At 35.4% G+C, this 20,894-nt stretch overlaps 1 protein-coding gene across 1 annotated transcript in view; it reads left to right on the top strand.

Annotated features, from left to right (window-relative positions):
* SCN1A (sodium voltage-gated channel alpha subunit 1) overlaps nt 1–20,894 on the top strand; it is a gene marked incomplete at both ends in the record, with an annotated part of 93,624 nt that overhangs the window by 10,268 nt on the left and 62,462 nt on the right. The window contains 9 exons of the mRNA XM_082841567.1: nt 3,877–4,028; nt 6,123–6,203; nt 7,720–7,848; nt 9,575–9,666; nt 10,703–10,972; nt 14,426–14,489; nt 15,038–15,179; nt 15,793–15,999; nt 17,539–17,823. Coding sequence (XP_082697693.1) covers nt 3,877–4,028; nt 6,123–6,203; nt 7,720–7,848; nt 9,575–9,666; nt 10,703–10,972; nt 14,426–14,489; nt 15,038–15,179; nt 15,793–15,999; nt 17,539–17,823 — 1,422 coding nt within the window. The remainder of the gene's footprint in view (nt 1–3,876; nt 4,029–6,122; nt 6,204–7,719; nt 7,849–9,574; nt 9,667–10,702; nt 10,973–14,425; nt 14,490–15,037; nt 15,180–15,792; nt 16,000–17,538; nt 17,824–20,894) is intronic.

The raw sequence follows: 20,894 nt of genomic DNA, 5'->3' as shown, positions 1-20,894 counted from the left end.
AACAGCTTATCATATAGGGACTTTATAAATGCTACTTGAGTTTGGTAGCTATACATGAAGAGATAAGTGACAAGCCTGATCAATATCTAGTATGTGAGGAGAGTTACATTCCTACAAATGTGTCTTTAAAAGTGATATTTTTATATATAGAATCTCATCTCTAATTCAGTCAAAATGCTGTTTTGAAATTGGTTCTGAGGCACAGTGTTATTCTCAGGTTAAAATGATTTCATGAGTTTCCTACAGCCTTGGGCTGTAAAAAAAATAAAAAGCCTGTTTCAAGCTGGGTACTACTATACCAGCCGTTTCTCCTCCACCATCAATTTTGAAGTTTTTCTTTTCTACTGAAGTGACGTAATGCAATAAAAATTGTCCTGAGTAGTTATGTTAATGGAATTTGTATTAAACTAATTAGATTTAAAGGATGCTAAAATACTTTCCTCTAATAAGCCATTCAGTACATTCTTTGAAAAAGTCAACACTGAACTTGTACACTTAGAATGGACAAGATGGTAAATTTTATTTTATGTGTATTCTACCACAATAAAAAAAAATGGGGTGGGGGTAATAGTAACATCTTGGCTAGTCTTTTAATTCTTTCCTTTTTGATCCCTTTCTTATCTGTGAAATGAGGAAGGCAAATATCTGTATGTTTGAAAATTCTAGAGTTACTTGACCACTTGTAAGTAAACAGTGTTCCCTTCTGACTCTCTTCTCCCTTCAGTACTATCAATACCATTATTTGGGGAAACATGTATTTGAGAGTCTTTAGGGGCAAGTATCCTTTCATTAATCCTCAACACTTAGAAACTAAATGTTTGGCTTCTTCTCTGTGCAAGTAAATATAAGGAGGATGGATACAGGTAGATGAGGAAATAGATAGAAGATCAGTTACAAATAGCAAATTTGAAGTTCTAGATGGAACTTATTGACATAAAAATGGTAACAGAGTCAAGATTCTAATATTGGACTGCTCTGTAATTCAGCTGTTTAAAATGAATCCATAAACACTTCAAAGCAACATTTGTGTAGTTTGTATGTAAATATATGTTTCAACCTGGGAACAGCAAAGTCCTCACAGAAGAAACCCTCTGAAATAGTCCCTTAGTGCCGGTGTTATCATCAGCTTCCCAGGAGCTCTATCAAGGATGTCTTATCTATCTATACGGCTTGTGAAAAATTAAAGGAGAACAAATATTGCTGTACAGGAAAATCTCATTAATTCCATTATACATTCTAATTGTAAGCACTTACACACTGTACACATACTTCTTATAAATATGAAGTTAAAATACATTCTTTGAATTTTTTTAAATAAATAAAGAGAATATACCCTAAAAGCAGTAAAAGTTTCCATCTAAGGCTTGAACAATTGGGAATTTTGTCCTTTTGCCTTTCACTTTTGTGTCAAAATATTAATTCCTCTATGTGAAAGGACTTTTAGATTGAGAATTATTTATCAGCATCAGGGTGCCATGGCTTTCGTTAGCTTTACCCTGCTGAGTTCTGACCCTTTGCCCTGCCTTTTTGGGTTCCTCTTGGTTCAGCTTCTGAGTCTTGCTTCTTTTTCTTCTTGGTCCTTAGGGCAGAATTTCTTTCTCTCTCCAACCCTTTCTTTTGGCCTCTGCAGCTTTGCCTTTGGTTTCATCACCCTCTTCCTCCATCTCTTCTACTTCTTTTTTTGTTAGGTCTGCTCCTGGTTTGGGCTGGAGGGTGGCCACAGAGCCGGAGACACAGGTCATCTCTTCTGCACGTGGTCTCCTCTCCTCAGGATGAGCTGGATTATCATTCTTATCCACTGAGCGACAATCAGTACCATCTTCATCCCCCTCTTCCTCCAGCCCATGATTTAGGTCCCGTAGGGACTGTAACTTCTTTTCCAAAATTAGGCTTGTAATATTATTTGAAATGAGGGAATTCTTATTTTAAAAAGATATATTCTACATTATGTTTTTACTGGGTCTCCCACTCCCAGATCACAATATTTCCATCAGGTTTTACTCAGCATAATTTTGGGGAAAGGAAGCATAGGCAGTTGGTTTACAAGGTGGACCATATTCGGTCCTGATTTAGCTCACTCAGAGCCTTTCTGTGTCCTTGCATGTGTGTACTCCCTAGGGCAAAGGCATTTGCATTGCAGAAGTCTGTGCACGTTTTATGATGATCTCACAATGCCATTTAGGGACAGCGGCACTGAATGAATCAGAGAAAAAGAGCACTAAGTAGACACGGGTGATTGCTCCTCCAATAAGCACAGGTGAAACTCTCCCCTCCTATAAATGGACGTTGTGACACAGTTTTCTTTGTACTCTGGACCCACAGTCCATCAAAGATGAAAGTGGAAATATGGAGTCAAAGTTAGATGTAGAGCAATGCATCTCAAACTCTCTGTTGTGAAGGTGTGGTTGCTATTCTATAAAATACAATAAAATTAATTTCCAGAAGGTTGAAATGAAAAACAGACCTGCAAAATACACCCTGTCTTTTTATTATTACATTCAACAGATGTAAAATTAGTCTGTCAAATTGTCTTACAAGTTTCTAAATACTTACTCTCAAATCTTGTCACAGATCAGGAACAACTTGGAGACCAGCACTGGTTGGGGGACCATTTTCACAGCCCTGATTTAGGGCACTCTGACATATACCAGCGAGGAAGTGCTATTTTCAAACAGTAACTCAGTAAATGTTTTGGAGTAATTACTCTATTTCAATTTAGAAAACCCTGAAGGTAGAGGAGAAAAGAAATGAGAAATCTATAAATGACCTGCAGACTAAATGTAGAGAATAAACCGTTGTCAAAGATTTTTAGTAGAAAGTAAACATAAGGTTAATGCTTGCTATGTCATAATGTGATCTACACAGATATGTGTCCTCAGTCAGAAAAACATTTTTTTTTGGAGAATGGGGTTTAAATTTAAAAGATTTGGAGTTCCCTTCTCAAGATATGTTCTTCATAGAGAAATAGGTTCCACTCCCCCCAATCTGAATGTACACAAAGGTCTTAGGAAACACTGAGTCAGAATCCTTGATACACGATTGTATGTTGCTGCTTTGTTTTTTGTTGTTGTTTGTTTGTTTGTTTTTGTGCACACACTGCTAATTGTGCTCAGATATGTCTAATTTTTAGAATGCCAGTTCCATTCACATCCATGGATCCTAGATTCTGCAGGGGCTTTGAGCTTTTCCTCTAAGAAAGCACTACATGAAATAGGCAGCCAGTTGGGACTAGAATTCAGTGTGTCATCTAACTCAGAAATCCCAATACAGAGTTTAGCACTCCTGGTCAACAGATACTCTCCAGGGAGCTTGGCCTCCAGAACTCAATTATTGGATTACATCCATTTAACCCAAGACTGGGTTTGATGGTGGCTGTGTTTATTTCCTATTATAAATAGAGTGATAATGTTTATTTTATAAGCAGAAATGGTAAAAGAATATTTATTTCAAAAATATTATTTGTTTTACTGAATGATTTTGCATTCCAGAGCATTAATTTTCAAGATATTTGAAATGGAAAAGCTGAAATCGCTGTAAAAGGAATGTAGTGTCCTAAGATCTGTAGAATGAAATGATACGTGCACCCATTTGAGACTTTTTCCTTTAACTCAGATATTTAAAATATTAAGAAAATAAATAAATTATCTTGGCTAACTGTCTTATATACGATAAAATTGCAGGTAAGTATCAAGTCAAAGGTGAGTTATACCATTGGATGTTGTCTCTAGTTAAGAAGAGATCCAGTAACAGTTTGTCTTCATGGTGCACGTCGGAAGTTGCAACATTGGAATAATTCATTTTGACAAATGATAGAAAGTGGGTAATAGAGTTTAAATGGTTTATACTTTTATACTTCTATGTGTTCCTATCTTACAGACTTTTATAGTATTGAATAAAGGGAAGGCCATCTTCCGGTTCAGTGCCACTTCTGCCCTGTACATTTTAACTCCCTTCAATCCTCTTAGGAAAATAGCTATTAAGATTTTGGTACATTCATATCCTTTTCATGTGATCAATATTAGCTATTAGTACATAATCTATAAATGCTTTGTAGCTAAATATAAAATTAACTTGGGAAATGTCCATATTCTGTGGTTTTATCACCCTCATTTTGTATTTTCTTTGGTCATATAAGCCTTATTCTTAAAATTTATTACATAGATGTCACTGAAACTTACATAGTCTTTAATATTATATATGTACTATATATATATATATCTTTCAAATATATATTATACATCAAAGTCTTTAACATTATATATATCTTTCTAAAAACATATGTATCAAGTCCTACAAATCTAGTGTAAAATAGCCATATTTATTTTTAAGATATGGTACAAAGTTTCTGATTTTCTAGAATTTGCAGTGAATAATGATATAATAGCAAAAAATTTCCATCCAGAGCCAATACAGAGCTATCTATAATACAAAGCGTTTTAGTGTGCCTTAGAACTAACCTTTAAGCGTATTTTCCATGGGAGAAGATCAGGGGGCTTTGGCCAATATTTAGCTAGTTTTTGAACTTGCCTAATGAAATCTGTGAGGAAGTACTGGAATATTGACTTAATTTCAAATTTAAGTCATTGAATTATGACTCTGCTGTGCAAAACTGATTGCTTAGTAAAGGCTTTGGAAGTTAATGAAAGACGCTAAGATTGTATTTCCAAGTGGTCTTTAGGGATTTGGCTTTGAGATTCTCACTGGTGTTAAAAAAGGATTCTGCAACTAAATTCATCTGTTCATATTCATTGGCAAAAACCTTCACTTCTGATTATGTCTCATTTGATAGCTTTGGCAGTAATAAATATAGAAATACTATTATAATTATCATAAACTTACACTACCTGATTTTTTGAAAAAAGACTTTAAAACCTAAAAATCCGTTCTATTTCTAAACTGATAGCAAGAGATTTCTTATGGTATAAATACGATATTATTAAAAATCAAAGATTTGAAACACAAAATTTATATGTTCGGGGTTTTTACATTTATGGAGGTTTCATTATCCTAGTTTGTGTTCCTAGTGCCATCATGTGGTCATTTGATGAAAACTTTCTTTTTCACACACGGAAAATTTTTGCTTTGGCAGTAAACTGTAGTGGAAAGAATATTGGATGTGAAAGTAATAAACCTGTGTTTTAGTCTGTGGCCAAGTTATCTAATTTCTTTAGATCTTATGCATTATTTCTCTGATTTCTAAAATATAGGGATTAAACAGTTGTTTTTTAAGGTCCCTTTCAGCTCCATAATTCTGTTATGTCATAGTTAGTCATTGGTTTTAGCTAACACTTAGATCATGTCTACTAATATACAGACCTATTCCAAGTACTTCACATATATTAACCCATTTAATCTGTACCTCAAACTATGAGTTCCATACCTGATTAGCCCCACTACATAAAATTCAGTAGAGATACAAGAAGCTTCCATGGCACTTGCCTGAGTGGCTGAGTGACTTGCCCAAGTCACTTTTATGTTGCTAAGATCACCTTTATGTTGAATTTTAATTACATTCACATCATGTTAAGTCATGGCCTTGAAGAATATTCACTTTCAATCTTATCCAGTGCTGCTACACGTTTACAAACTCAGCTGAAATAGAGCAACCCGACCCTTAACACCATGCTGTACTTTAACTACATAAATTTTAATGTATTCAACTATATTGTATCACATGTATTTAAGAAGTTACAATTCTGCAAGGATGTGCCTTCCTCAACAATTTACTATTTTAATCAACTAAATTAGTTCAAGTCAGTGCTCTCTGCTCAAAAGCTGTACCACTCCAAAGTGCCCACAGGTTTCCCCCTAAAGTCTTCTGGGAGGTAAATAGATTGATTTAATAACAGTAGCAAAAGCCACACTTTATACTTTTATAAAGCTTTCTCATACATTATCTCACTTAATCTATACAATTACTCTGTGAGGGTGATATTATTATCCAAATTTTATGGATGATAAAAATGAAATTTAAAGAGATTAGATGACTTGCCCATAGGGTATTTGTCCCTGAGTCCTGGCCAAACTGCAGGTTGAGCTTTTCAATGTTAGTTTTATGTAATATGATACATGGATTTGGGTTTTCTTTTGTGTGTTCCTTAACAATGACCTACATTATTCAGCATGCTAATTATGTGCACTATTTTGACGAACTGTGTGTTTATGACAATGAGTAACCCTCCCGACTGGACAAAGAATGTAGAGTAAGTTCAACTTACGTTTTAAGCGACCTACATGAGTATGTATATGTGTGTGTGTATAGATAAATAGACATACAGACATATATATCTATATCTATATCTATATGTATTTAGTATTTAATCTGTCTCCTTCACGTGTACTTGGTGGTTACCAGAAGCCCATCATTCTTGGACACTCGCCACTTTTCCTGTAGGATCTACAGTGACCAAAGCAAATGTTATGAAAATACTCACAGAAAGGAACCAATATGGTAGACCTTGGTTCCAGTTCATTTCCAGATGAATTCAGTGAGTCTCACACTTGCCCTAAAAGGATAATATTGAGCCTCACAAAGTTTTCACTTCCATCAGACACATCCACTCCATGCCAGGCCTATATCAGTTTCAAACGTGGTCACCAAAAAATTTACTGAAAAAAAAAGCCCACAAAATTTGGGATTTTCAAACTTGAAAATTTAATTGAGGGCTAAGCTAACCGAAGTGAAAGTTAGGGTAGGATTTTCAGAAACCAGATGCATTACTAACTGTATTGATGGGCTCTGTTCTGGGATACTTTTGAGGACAGAGAGGCCAGATGTGTGATAAGTGCTGCTGAGTCTGCTTGCGTGGCCAACGTGGTAGCCAGTATTGCTCTGTGCCTGCTGACCCTTAAAACAACCACCACGGGGGTGTTTCCAAGAGCTTTTTCCCTTCCCGGAAACTTCCAGGTTGGACCCAATCAAAAAAGGGATAAAAATTCTGAAGAAAATAAAAAATTTATAAACAAAGGATTTCTAAAGTATTAAAGCTACCATGTGAGGCCCACAGGTCTCAAGTTGCCCTAGTTGCCATGATTTCATTCTCCAACTTCTGAGTCAAAGATTAAAACTTTGGAAACATCTAAGTTTCTACTCGGAAATATCTAAATTTCTGCTCATTTAAACTGAGTAGATTTAAATTTTGGAAACATCTATGTTTCCAGTCTAAGACTCAGTATTTTATTCTAAACTAAATTTTCACCTCTTATGACCTTAATTAAACTTACCCACTTTTGATGTTAACAGAATTCTTTTTTCCAAGTAAGTTAACCTAGCTTATCTTAAAGAAAGAGAAAAACTTGAAACTAATTTGTCAATGTTCCCTCATTCATAAAACCTGGCTGAAATTGAGTTTTTTTACTTTCTAAAGGAAAATCATTTTATGCTTCTGCAATATTGTTGATCAGCTCCTCCATCATGTGAATGTACTGGGTAATTCTCAGAGGCTCTCTTCATGTATGTCAATACTAAGACATTTCAGATACACTTTATACAGTGTGTGGTTCTCACCCTACTCTTAGGACAATTTAAAGCCAACTCTTCCTGTGTTAGGGAGTTGAATTTAAATTTACGGCTATGTTTTATTTCCCTGAAAATAATATTAACTTGCTTAGATTCGTTTTATAATGTTCATCTGTTCCCCTAATAGAGTGACAATTAATTGAAATTGCTGTGAAAGATAATGATTAGTTTATCCATTCTTTTTGGATACTTGTCTCCAGGTACACTTTCACAGGAATATATACTTTTGAATCACTTATAAAAATTATTGCAAGGGGCTTCTGTTTAGAAGATTTTACCTTCCTTCGGGACCCATGGAACTGGCTCGACTTCACTGTCATTACATTTGCGTAAGTGCCTTTCTTGGAAGCTTCAAAAGAGACTATATTTTGGCTTCTGTAAGTGCTCATGCTTTTAAAGAATAAGCTTGCTTTAACTGTAGAATATTTCAGTGTGATTTATATATTTAAGCTCTGGATTTTAATTTAGCACAACAGAGGTCAAAGTGGCATTACACTTTGGCATAAAGGCTTTGCAGTAATTGAAATTACAATTTTCACATGTAACAAACATCTGTCAGCAAATTTCATACATGCTGCTTTTTCAACAGGTGCACACACACACACACACACACACACACACACCCTAATATGAAAGCATAAATGTATTCATAATACATCTGTGAAAATGGCTTTTTAAAATTACAGCCAAAAACAGTTCTGCTGACCCTACAGATTTCAGTTGACCTTACTCACATCACACACTCTCCCCAGCTTCTTTGGTAGAATAATAGAAAATAAACATCAAAACATTCTGACAAATCAAACTAATAGAAAAAATAAGGTAGTTAATATATTATGTATTTAACACTAAATTGTTATTTCATCAGTCAATTGATAATTAAGACATATAAACAAAACACGCTCTCTCTGCCTCTTCCTATATCTTACCTGATCCCTTTCCTTTCTTCCTCTCTTCTTTCCTGTTATAATTTTCTTCATCTTTTTCTTTATATTAACCTTCTTATCCTTATTTCCCATCCAGATACACTCAGTATTGTGCACAATTTCTGCAGTCCTGCTTATTTTTTTTCTTTGTCTAGTAATATACTTCCCCAAGGAAGAAGACACTCAGAAAAGTAACAGAAAGCTACTCAGCAGTAGGTAAAATTAGAGTGTGGAGGAAGGTGGACCAATACAGTTCACTCTCATCCTTCAGGAGCTGACATTCTTGGCCTCTTACAGGTGTAAGGAGGTGGATGGATGGGCAGAGGAGAAATGGTGCTGATATTCTCAGGGCTACGGATGCTGCCTATCTCATCTTAATTCCATATCTAGTCAGGATGGTTCTTCACCGTTCCCTCTGGCCACAGCTCAGAAGAAGGCATATTGGGGCTACTGTTTCTTGAGAATAAAATAGCAGTAATGGCAGGAGTAACCATTGGGCCCCCATAAAATATTTTTCTTAATTTGCCTAGCTTTCACTTAAGAGTTACACTAGGAAATCCTGATCACATACAGATAGGCAATAAGTCAACCTGTCTAAATTTCTCTTGGATGATTTCATGATTTTCATGTATTTTTTTAAACTAATTCCATGAAACTATAGCCAAGAATTATTTTCTTTTTACTTAATTCTCCTAAATTATACATGATCTCGACTGTATTGCTTTTTGAAATGGCAACAGGATTGTGTACGTTATGAAGTTTACATCTAGCTAACAGCCTTAAATTATCTGAGTAAAGAAAACCGTAGTGATAGACCCAAATTTCTAAATTGTTACTTACAATATTATCATTCAAAATCACCAAGAAGGTCTTTATAAAATACCCAAGCAAATAAAATAAATCCTGCTTAAATCTTGAATAACTCTGATTTAATTCTACAGGTATGTAACAGAATTTGTAAGCCTAGGCAATTTTTCAGCTCTTTGGACTTTCAGAGTCTTGAGAGCTTTGAAAACTATTTCTGTAATTCCAGGTAAGAAGTGATCAGTGTAAAGCATAAGGATCCTTGCACCTACAGCTCTTTCTTTGTATTCTGTTATTGTGTTTGTGTGTGAACTCCCTATTACAGATATGTGACAGAGTTTGTGGACCTGGGCAATGTCTCCGCATTGAGAACATTCAGAGTTCTCCGAGCACTGAAAACAATTTCAGTCATTCCAGGTGAGGGTTAAACACTGAGGCTCACCCGTCATGTTTTTTTCAGCAGCCATCTCTTTTCTTGACATTCAGCATTACAGAAAATCAGGGGTCATAATCATTAAAATCATCAAAATCATAATTATAAAAATTGGGTGTTACTCAGAAAATGACTTATTATTTGAACATAAAATTTTATGTTTTCACATTTTTCATCAGCCTTGGAGCTTAACAATTTCTTGCATGAGACACTGTAATATACAGTCTATGTGACTTGCACTTAGAGATGTCCTGGGTTTTTTCCTCCACATCAGTCATAACAAGGATTTGTTCCATATCAAATGTACCAATCTGTAATTTCTTGTTCATTTTAGAGATTGATGACAATGTATATACAATGTAAATCTTAATATTGCTTAAAAAGAGAAGGGAATAAGATAATAAAGAGTAGCATGGGTCTGCATGGAGGATTATTATTATTATTATCATTTTTGTTTTGGCCCTGCCATGCAGCTTGCGGGATCTTAGTTCTCCAACCAAGGATTGAACTCGGGCCACAGCAGTGAAAGCGCCAAGTCCTAACCACTGGACAGCCGGGGAACTCCCCAAGGAGTTATTATCCTAAAGTGCAATTATACTCCAAACCACTTCCAGTTTTATAGCAAAACCTTTCCTACTTATGAATAGGAATTTTAAAATATTTTTCTTCACGTAATTTGTTATAGAACTGGCCCCAATGAAAGAAAGTATGGGGCAAGTTTCATCAGCAAAATCAGAGAAATACAAGACCTTAATATAGGCTTTGTGAAGACCATGAACTTCCAGCTATTTTCTCCCAACCTAATGGGATATGGATCTTCATTGCATGGTTTAGATTTTTTTACATTTCCAGAGTTTATTTCCATATGCACTTCAGCCTTCCATGAAGTGTTGCTCTCCCACTAGCACTGCAATCATTTTCACACTTATTCATGGAGTGTATGTTTTCAAGAAAATTGTGTGAAGCTTTTGGTATTTCAGACATTCTAAGTCTTCATAGTAATAACCTTCTTTCTTTCAGGCCTGAAGACCATCGTAGGGGCCCTGATCCAGTCTGTGAAGAAGCTCTCAGATGTCATGATCCTGACTGTGTTCTGTCTGAGCGTGTTTGCACTGATTGGGCTGCAGCTCTTTATGGGCAACCTGCGGAATAAATGTGTACAATGGCCTCCCACCAATGCTTCCCTGGAGGAACATAGTGTAGAGAAGAATATAACTGTGAATTACAATGGCACACTTGTAAACGAAACTCTCATTGAGTTTGACTGGAAATCATATGTTCAAGATTCAAGTAAGAATTACTGTTATGTAGGTTTATTTTTTCATTGTTGATCGTCTTTCCATCTAGGCATGGAAAATTTTTTAAATGATTGCCTAACAGGTTGTGATCTCTTAATCACCTTCTAATGCTTTGCACATACATTTAATTATTTTATTGATAACTATAATAACTATTTTATTGATAACCCTATGGGAGGCTGAAAAATTCAGCTTGAAAGAAATTTTCTTAGGATATTGGGTTGCTGTACATTCTTCTCATCTCAGTGTACAATGCTGTATATTGTCTTATTTGAGACAATCAAATGACATAAAGTATTTGAAAACCCTTTGTAAACTCCAAAGTATTATGTAAATGTAACCCATTAAACACTAATTGCAGAATGTGTTTTATGTACCAGAAAGTGCACAGGATGCTGGGAGAATAATGGTGATGGCACATGATTCCAGGGTGCTTATAGTTTACCAGGTTATTTTTATTGTTGTGTTATGGAAAGCAAGTGAGACCTAAAGGTTAACATTATTCTTACACTTGTAGAATAAGAATTAAAAGTAGTATTACATCAAAGAGAAGGAAATGAGAGTCAACGTTTAAGAGAGAGAAATTAAAAATGTCATAAAACTGTAAAGTTATGAGAATCAGTTTATCTTTATTTCAAGAGTTTAGACAAAATAGTCAAACGTTTAAATAGTCTACTCTAAAAGGATGAAAAAATAACTGGCCTGATATCCTCTTTTTAAAGTGACAGAATTAACAATCTTTTTCTATCATATAATTTTAGTATCTGCCAGTAGCAATATTTCAAAAGCAGAAAGAACCTGACTCATGAAAGGGAATGTCCTTTTAAAGGAAAATATGAAATATATAAGACTTAGACTCTAGATGTGCTTAAATATAGCTGTATTTATTATTTTAAGGTGATGATTAATTCTTAGGAAAAAAATCAAAGAAGAAAGAAAGTCTTAGTGACTGGTTATGTGGAAGAAGTAGGATTAGTCATAAAGTTTACTTACTGGTGGCTTGATAATTCTTAAAGTAATGATAGCATAATAAAAAAAACTGATCAGTGTCTTTTTATAGTTATAGATCTGGAAAATACCTTGGTTGATACAGATGTACACTTCCATGATGTTAGTGACATGCCAACAAATAATTTGCAAATAATTGTAAATCGCTGGATTAAGAAAAAATGCCTTAAGAAAAATACATGTCAGAAGAATACATGAAATGTCCCTTTTTTACTTCACATGATCCTTATAAGCCCACTGCTGTCACCAACTCCCTGAAATCTGTTTTTTTTTGATGTTGTTGTTTTAATCTAAGATCAAGGAACTGATTATGAGGATGTCACTTAGGATTTATTCACTCTAGGGAAAATTTATTGGACTCCATTTTTGTTACATTCAAAATAAAAGAAGTCAAGAATATCTGAGGCTATTTTCAGCCCTAAAAATCTGTTTCTTGTCATTTTCTCTAATAATATTCCATTTGTTGAACAAAGATTATTTTAAACCAAATGCAAATATAAATAAAATGGTTTATTTTTGAAAGTAATAGAAAATTAAATTTATTAAAATTAAAGATAAACATTATGACTAAAAGTTGTATTTTCTTCAAATTAAACTTCTAGATTAGTGAGTTTAATGGATAAAACTTCACTTATAAATATCTGGTATCAAAACTTTGTCCAAGGCTCCCCTGGTGGTGCAGTGGTTAAGAATCCGCCTGCCAATGCAGGAGACACGGGTTCAAGCCCTGGTCCGGGAAGATCCCACATGCCACGGAGCAACTAAGCCCATGTGCCACAACTACTGAGCCTGCGCTCTAGAGCCCCCGAGCCACAAATACTGAAGCCCACACACCTAGAGCCCGTGTTCCGCAGCAAGAGAATCCACCGCAATGAGAAGCCTGTGCACCTCAACAAAGTGTAGCCCCCGCTCGCCGCAACTAGAGAAAGCCTGTGCACAGCAACCAAGACCCAACACAGCCAAAATTAAATAAACTTAAAAAAAAATTTATCCAGAAACTGTCATATTCCTTTCACATTGTTTAATTTCATTTAAAAGTTAAGAAATTGTATTAATTTCTTATGTTCAGAGAAGTAAAGACATTGAAAATTAAAATAGTTCCATTATGTATTTTTGTATCTCTTACAGAACTATACGTAGAGTAAATTTCTCAGAAAATTTAGCATCTAGAAAATATTTTTCCTACAAAATCCAAAATTGTCCTTTTTACAAAATGACTCTTTAATTCCATGTGTTTCTCTTTTTGTCATCCCTTTACTTATTAATTCAATAAACTTTATTGAAAGGCTACTAGGTCCCAAACACTAGTAATATGGAAATAATTAATGATTAGACATTTTTTTCAAGAAGGAACAGTATTTGTAAGCAAATAATCACAATATAAGACAGTGAATGTATAATAATGGCTATACATGTTCCTGGTAGCACAGTGAGAGGATTTCTTAATTTTTCCAGTCTTTAAGTGGTAAGAAAGTAGAAGCTATCAAGGAATAATTCACAGAGGAAGTGACACTTCAACAGGACGTTGAAAGAATCTAACGAATTTGCCAGAGACAGAAAACTTTGAGATAATGAAATAGTCACCTATAATAATTATTTTAGCTTTAGTACAATATTTTAAATTATTTTTTATTTTACTTGTTTTAGCAGTTGACATGATTTATGCATCTTTTACTAAGCTGCCTATGATATATTCTATAAGTTGGTAGAATGTAAATTATAATTAATTATTAGTCATTTGTAAAGTGTTAAAAAATACAGAAGACAGTTCAGAAAAGTTAAAATCCCTTTATTTTGAAATATGTAGCTGTTTTGAGAAAGCAAAGAAATCCCTGTCATTCTTATCTACTTTTACGGAATGAAGTTTTTTTTTGTTTTTTTTTTGTTTTTTTTGTTTTTTTTTTTTGTGGTACGCGGGCCTCTCACTGTTGTGGTCTCTCCCGTTGCGGAGCACAGGCTCCGGACGCGCAGGCTCAGCGGCCATGGCTCACGGGCCTAGCCCCTCCGCGGCATGTGGGATCTTCCCGGACCGGGGAACGAACTTGTGTCCCCTGCATCGGCAGGCAGACCCTCAACCACTGCGCCACCAGGGAAGCCCCCAGAATGAAGTTTTTATTTTTCATGAGGAGGGTAAAAAAACACTGATACCTTTTAAAATACTATGTTAGTACCTGTGATTATCACTAATTTTACATTCATAAAGAAAAAATGTTTTGTACTATTAACTAAGTATCCAATCTCCTTAATGTAATATCTAATATTTAGAGGGAATAACACTTGTGCCTTTGAATAAATTATATAATGTATTTAAAACTATAATATATTTAAAATTATAATAATGTACTTAAAATTATGAACTTTAAAAGAGCGGCCTGATCTTATTCTCATTTTGCAATGTCATACAAATATTCATCATGTGACTTTTTTTCCTAAACAGGATATCATTATTTTCTGGAGGGTTTTTCAGATGCACTACTGTGTGGAAATAGCTCCGATGCTGGGTAAGACAATCATTTGTGTGTGTGTGTGTGTGTGTGTGTGTGTGTGTGTGTATTTTCTCTTTTTTTATACAAACTGACAGATAACAGCCAAGTAACTTTATTCATACTAATTTGCTATAATTAAGCTTATTTATAAGGTGAGGGATTATTTAAATATTAGACAAGCTTTCATGTTTCATAAAACAAGAAGTTATACTTTAGCTCTAATGCTGTTTCCCTTAGATGAGTATTTGTGAGCTATGAGACGACTCTGGATTATCCATGGTAGGAAAATGAACTAGACATATGTTAACACACTAATTACCAACAGAAAATAGTTTTGTAAAATATAACTAGAAATGCTATGCAATATTTTAATGATGACATCAAGTGGATAGTAAAATTATGTTAAGTCAAAAGTTGGGAAATGTATTAATTGCTTATTTATCATACTTTTATCCCTTGAAATAGCAAATCTTCCTGGCTAGACAATATCATAAGTATAGCACGCTACCAGAATAAAAAGACAGCAGAATTTCTTATAATACTTTCTTTTGCCACGTTTACAGCCAATGTCCAGAAGGATACATGTGTGTGAAAGCTGGTAGAAATCCCAATTATGGCTACACAAGCTTCGATACCTTCAGTTGGGCTTTTTTGTCCCTGTTTCGACTGATGACTCAGGACTTCTGGGAGAATCTTTACCAACTGGTGAGAACCTGAAGAGACACATATTGTGTTTAATTGGAAGTATATAAGAAAACCAGCTTAGTTATGAAATCCAAATCAATTACCCTATTGATTATAACACATATTAAGCATAGCAATGCCAGGAGCAGCAATTCTCTCTCATTTCCCCTTGGCTCAAAACCTATTTCCCACCCTTCCCAGACACAGATCCTCCTAAACAGAAGGCATATATTCCCCTCAACTCTGTTTACCCGCTTAAGTATCATCCTTCAGGTGGCAGGTGATGAAAATGAATAAGCAGATGTAGAAGGATAACTTTGGTCTCTTCCTTAACTTTATTCAAAGCCTCAGCTCTTTGATGGAGATCTCCATGGTACTTTATTTGACTCTGCTTTATTCCTGATAAATCCAAGAATTCCCTCCTACACATCAGAATGTTGAATGCATGAGTTAGGGGAGAAGGAAGAGGATGATGTTAAAGAAACAGACAGTCAATGAGGTAGGAGGGGCTGTGAACGTCGTAATTATTATTTATATCAGAGTCCTATAAGACACACAGTAAGTTGGAGACAGGTAAAGCCACCCGTTAGTGAAATAATATTGAAAAAAATAATTCTGGTGTTCTTATTTTCAGACATTACGTGCTGCTGGAAAAACATACATGATATTTTTTGTGCTGGTCATTTTCTTGGGCTCATTCTATCTAATAAATTTGATCCTGGCTGTGGTAGCCATGGCCTATGAGGAACAGAATCAGGCCACCTTAGAAGAGGCAGAACAGAAAGAGGCTGAATTTCAACAGATGCTTGAACAGCTTAAAAAGCAACAGGAAGCAGCTCAGGTAAATTCACCAAATCAACTCAGGTAAATTCACCAAATCAAATATGTCCTGTCTCATGGTACAAACCTTCTTTATTGTTTTGGTTGTTACAAAAATACTGGAGAGAAAGTGAGAGACAGATAATTGTTTGTACTTAAGAGAAGCTGGTAGTATAGGGGATTAGTAAGGATTTCTACATTGTTTTCATCATCTATAAGTCATTTAGTTTAATTATTCTAAGATGTTTATGATATGGACCACAATAGAACTCTCTCATGCTATTTTAATCATCTTAAAATTTTTAGAATACAAGGGAAAATGTGATTTTGGGGTCTTCTCAGGTGAGAAACTTACTGAATGAGTATACTGGCATTAGAAGAAAATCCTAAGAAATCATCTTTTCTTAGAAAAAAGTTTATTGGTTATTATATAAAAAGATGTTCATGTGGTTCTTAGAAGATTGTCTATTACTTTCTTTAACCAAAACTATGTTGTCTTTTAATGTGGTTGCTTAATTGCCTTTCTTACATAAATAAGAAAGTGATTGACTATTGTAATGTTCTCTGATACAGCAGTATCCAATAAGCATATGAAAGTCACCAATTTTTATGGAGATCGGGGAACCTAAGAATTACTTGTTCTTATAGTGAGGTGTCAGTACTCACAGTACAATAAAATGCCCTTCTTATCCCTTCCATCTTTCCTTACTCTTTCCGTTCAGCATCGAAACTCACTGTCTTTACTAAAGAAGAAAGTTGTTTGCGGAGTATCAATTTATTTGCAAGAGTCCTTGTATTGAGAGTACTCTTGGAACAATGATAATAATCAAAAAGTGCCAACCTAGGGCTAGTACAAGTTGTGATCAAAAAGCATTGTTTTCATTCCATGACCATGTGGCCAGCAAGAACCAGTGCCGAATTAAAGAAGTTGGGAATGGTCTTTGGAGAACTGAACATCTTGTCTTGCTTAGCTGAAACTTCTGACCCTCCCTTCTCCAGTCCTCTGAATAGAGTATTGTGGAGGGGTAAGGAAGGGATTTTATCACCTTCCATAAATTTTATTGATAATATTGTGAGAGTATTGGACAACCCTGTTTCAATAACTGGAAAGAGGATCTCAGCTCTTTATCTCATTCCTCCTATCTTCGGATTAGACCCCAAGTTACTGATCAGCTTTTCTTCCATGCTCCAGTTTTTTTCCAGTGGGGGGAAAAAAAAAAAGACAGTGCTAATTAGATACCAGTTTTTAGAGTCAATCAAATCCCAAAAGTAATATGAATTTATGTTCTTGTTATTGTCTGATTGATCCTTTTGAATATGCAGTCTGTAAAACATCATACAAATGTAATCAATGTTAGCACAAAGAAAACAAAATTAACTCTAAAAGCCTTTATTAGATGGAAAGAAAAAATTTTTCTTTTATACTTGCAGAGTTTCTTCGATGTAAGATTAGCTGGAGTCAGCTAAATTATTTTTAAAATGCTTTGCAAATACTTTAGCTATTTTTTTAAAGGTAAAGTCTTCTCTAGTTCCATGCTAAGACCATTTCTCCTCAATGTAGCAGGCAGCGGCTGTAACTGCCTCAGTGCATTCCAGAGAACCTAGTGCAGCAGGCGGGCTCTCAGACAGCTCATCTGAAGCCTCCAAGTTGAGTTCCAAGAGTGCAAAGGAAAGAAGAAATCGGAGAAAGAAAAGAAAACAGAAAGAGCAGTCTGGTGGAGAAGAGAAAGATGACGATGAATTCCATAAATCTGAATCTGAAGACAGCATCAGGAGGAAAGGGTTTCGCTTTTCCATAGAAGGGAATCGGTTGACATATGAAAAGAGGTACTCCTCTCCACACCAGGTATGGCACTGCTGAGTTAAATGATACATGGATGGAAATTAGAATACTGAAGAGAGGGGTAGGAATTAAATACGACTTATGAATTTTTTTAAATCTTTATTGGAGTATAATTGCTTTACAATGGTGTGTTAGTTTCTGCTTTGTAACAAAGTGAATCAGTTATATATATACATATGTTCCCATATTTCTTCCCTCTTGCATCTCCCTCCCTCCCGCCCTCCCTATCCCACCCCTCTAGGTGGTCACAAAGCACCGAGCTGATCTCCCTGTGCTATGCAGCTGCTTCCCACTAGCTATCTACCTTACGTTTGGTACTGTATATATGTTCATGCCTCTCTCTCGCTTTGTCACAGCTTACCCTACCCCCTCCCCATATCCTCAAGTCCATTCTCTAGTAGGTCTGTGTCTTTATTCCTCTCTTAACCCTAGGTTCTTCATGACATTTTTTTTTCTTAAATTCCATATATATGTGTTAGCATACGGTATTTGTCTCTCTCTTTCTGACTTGCTTCACTCTGTATGACAGACTCTAGGTCTATCCACCTCATTACAAATAGCTCAATTTCCTTTCTTTTTATGGCTGAGTAATAGTCCATTGTATATATGTGCCACATCTTCTTTATTCATTCATCCAATGATGGACGCTTAGGTTGATTCCATTTCCGTGCTATTGTAAATAGAGCTGCAATGAACATTTTGGTACATGACTCTTTTTGAATTATGGTTTTCTCAGGATATATGCCCAGTAGTGGGATTGCTGGGTCATATGGTAGTTCTATTTGTAGTTTTTTAAGGAACCTCCATACTGTTCTCCACAGTGGCTGTATCAATTTACATTCCCACCAACAGTGCAAGAGGGTTCCCTTTTCTCCACACCCTCTCCAGCATTTATTGTTTATAGATTTTTTGATCATGGCCATTCTGACTGGTGTGAGATGATATCTCATGGTAGTTTTGATTTGCATTTCTCTAATGATTAATGATGTTGAGCATTCTTTCATGAATTTATTGGCAATCTGTATATCTTCATTGGAGAAATGTCTATTTAGGTCTTCTGCCCATTTTTGGATTGGGTTGTTTGTTTTTTTGTTATTGAGCTGCATGAGCTGCTTATAAATTTTGGAGATGAATCCTTTGTCAGTTGCTTCATTTGCAAATATTTTCTCCCATTCTGAGGGTTGTCTTTTGGTCTTGTTTATGGTTTCTTTTGCTGTGCAAAAGCTTTGAAGTTTCATTAGGTCCCATTTGTTTCTTTTTGTTTTTATTTCCATTTCTGTAGGAGGTGGGTCAAAAAGGAGCTTGCTGTGATTTATGTCATAGAGTGTTCTGCCTCTGTGTTCCTCTAAGAGTTTGACAGTTTCTGGCCTTACATTTAGGTCTTTAATCCATTTTGAGCTTATTTTTGGGTATGGTGTTAGGGGGTGATCTAATCTCATACTTTTATATGTACCTGTCCAGTTTTCCCAGCACCACTTATTGAAGAGGCTGTCCTTTCTCCACTGTACATTCCTGCCTCCTTTATCAAAGATACGGTGACCATATGTACGTGGGTTTATCTCCGGGCTTTCTATCCTGTTCCATTGATCTATCTTTCTGTTTTTGTGCCAGTACCATACTGTCTTGATTACTTTAGCTTTGTAGTATAGTCTGAAGTCAGGGAGCCTGATCCTTCCAGTTCCGTTTTTCTTTCTCAAGATCGCTTTGGCTATTCGGGGTCTTTTGTGTTTCCATACAAATTGTGAAATTTTTGGTTCTAGTTCTGTGAAAAATACCAGTGGTAGTTTGATAGGGATTGCATTGTATCTGTAGATTGCTTTAGGTAGTAGAGTCATTTTCACAATGTGATTCTTCCAATCCAAGAACATGGTATATCTCTCCATCTGTTTGTATCATCTTTAATTTCTTTCATCAGTGTCTTATAATTTTCTGCATACAGGTCTTTTGTCTCCTTAGGTAGGTTTATTCCTAGATATTTTATTCTTTCTGTTGCAATGGTAAATGGGAGTGTTATCTTGATTTCACTTTCAGATTTTTCATCATTAGTGTATAGGAATGCCAGAGATTTCTGGGCATTAATTTTGTATCCTGCTACTTTACCAGATTCATTGATTAGCTCTAGTAGTTTTCTGGTAGCATGTTTAGGATTCTCTATGTATAGTATCATGTCATCTGCAAACAGTGACAGCTTTACTTCTTCTTTTCTGATTTGGATTCCTTTTATTTCCTTTTCTTCTCTGATTGCTATGGGTAAAACTTCCAAAACTATGTTGAATGAGAGTGGTGAGAGTGGGCAACCTTGTCTTGTTCCTGATCTTAGTGGAAATGCTTTCAGTTTTTCACCTTTGAGGACGATGTTGGCTGTGGGTTTGTCATATATGGCCTTTATTATGTTGAGGAAAGTTCCCTCTATGCCTACTTTCTGCACGGTTTTTATCATAAATGGGTGTTGAATTTTGTCAAAAGCTTTCTCTGCATCTATTGAGATGATCATATGGTTTTTTTCCTTCAGTTTGTTAATATGGTTTATCACATTGTTTGATTTGCGTATATTGAAGAATCCTTGCATTCCTGGAATAAACCCCACTTGATCATGGTGTATGATCCTTATAATGTGCTGTTGGATTGTTTGCTAGTATTTTGTTGAGGATTTTTGCATCTGTGTTCATCAGTGATACTGGCCTGTAGTTTTCTTTCTTTGGGACATCCTTGTCTGGTTTTGGTATCAAGGTGATGGTGGCCTCGTAGAATGAGTTTGGGAGTGTTCCTCCCTCTGCTATATTTTGGAAGTGTTTGAGAAGGATAGGTGTTAGCTCTTCTCTAAATGTTTGATAGAATTTGCCTGTGAAGCCATCTGGTCCTGGGCTTTTGTTTGTTGGAAGATTTTTAATCACAGTTTCAATTTCAGTGCTTGTGCTTGGTCTGTTCATATTTTCTATTTCTTCCTGATTCAGTCTTGGCAGTTTGTGCATTTCTAGGAATTTGTCCATTTCTTCCAGGTTGTCCATTTTATTGGCATAGAGTTGCTTGTAGTAATCTCTCATGATCCTTTGTATTTCTGCAGTGTCAGTTGT

The sequence above is a fragment of the Leucopleurus acutus genome (assembly GCF_964270905.1).
Source record: "Leucopleurus acutus genome assembly, chromosome: 6".
In the NCBI taxonomy this organism is placed as follows: Eukaryota; Metazoa; Chordata; class Mammalia; order Artiodactyla; family Delphinidae; genus Leucopleurus; species Leucopleurus acutus.
The sequence above is the reverse complement of the archived record's forward strand: the minus strand, read 5'-3'. Positions and strand labels throughout refer to the sequence as shown.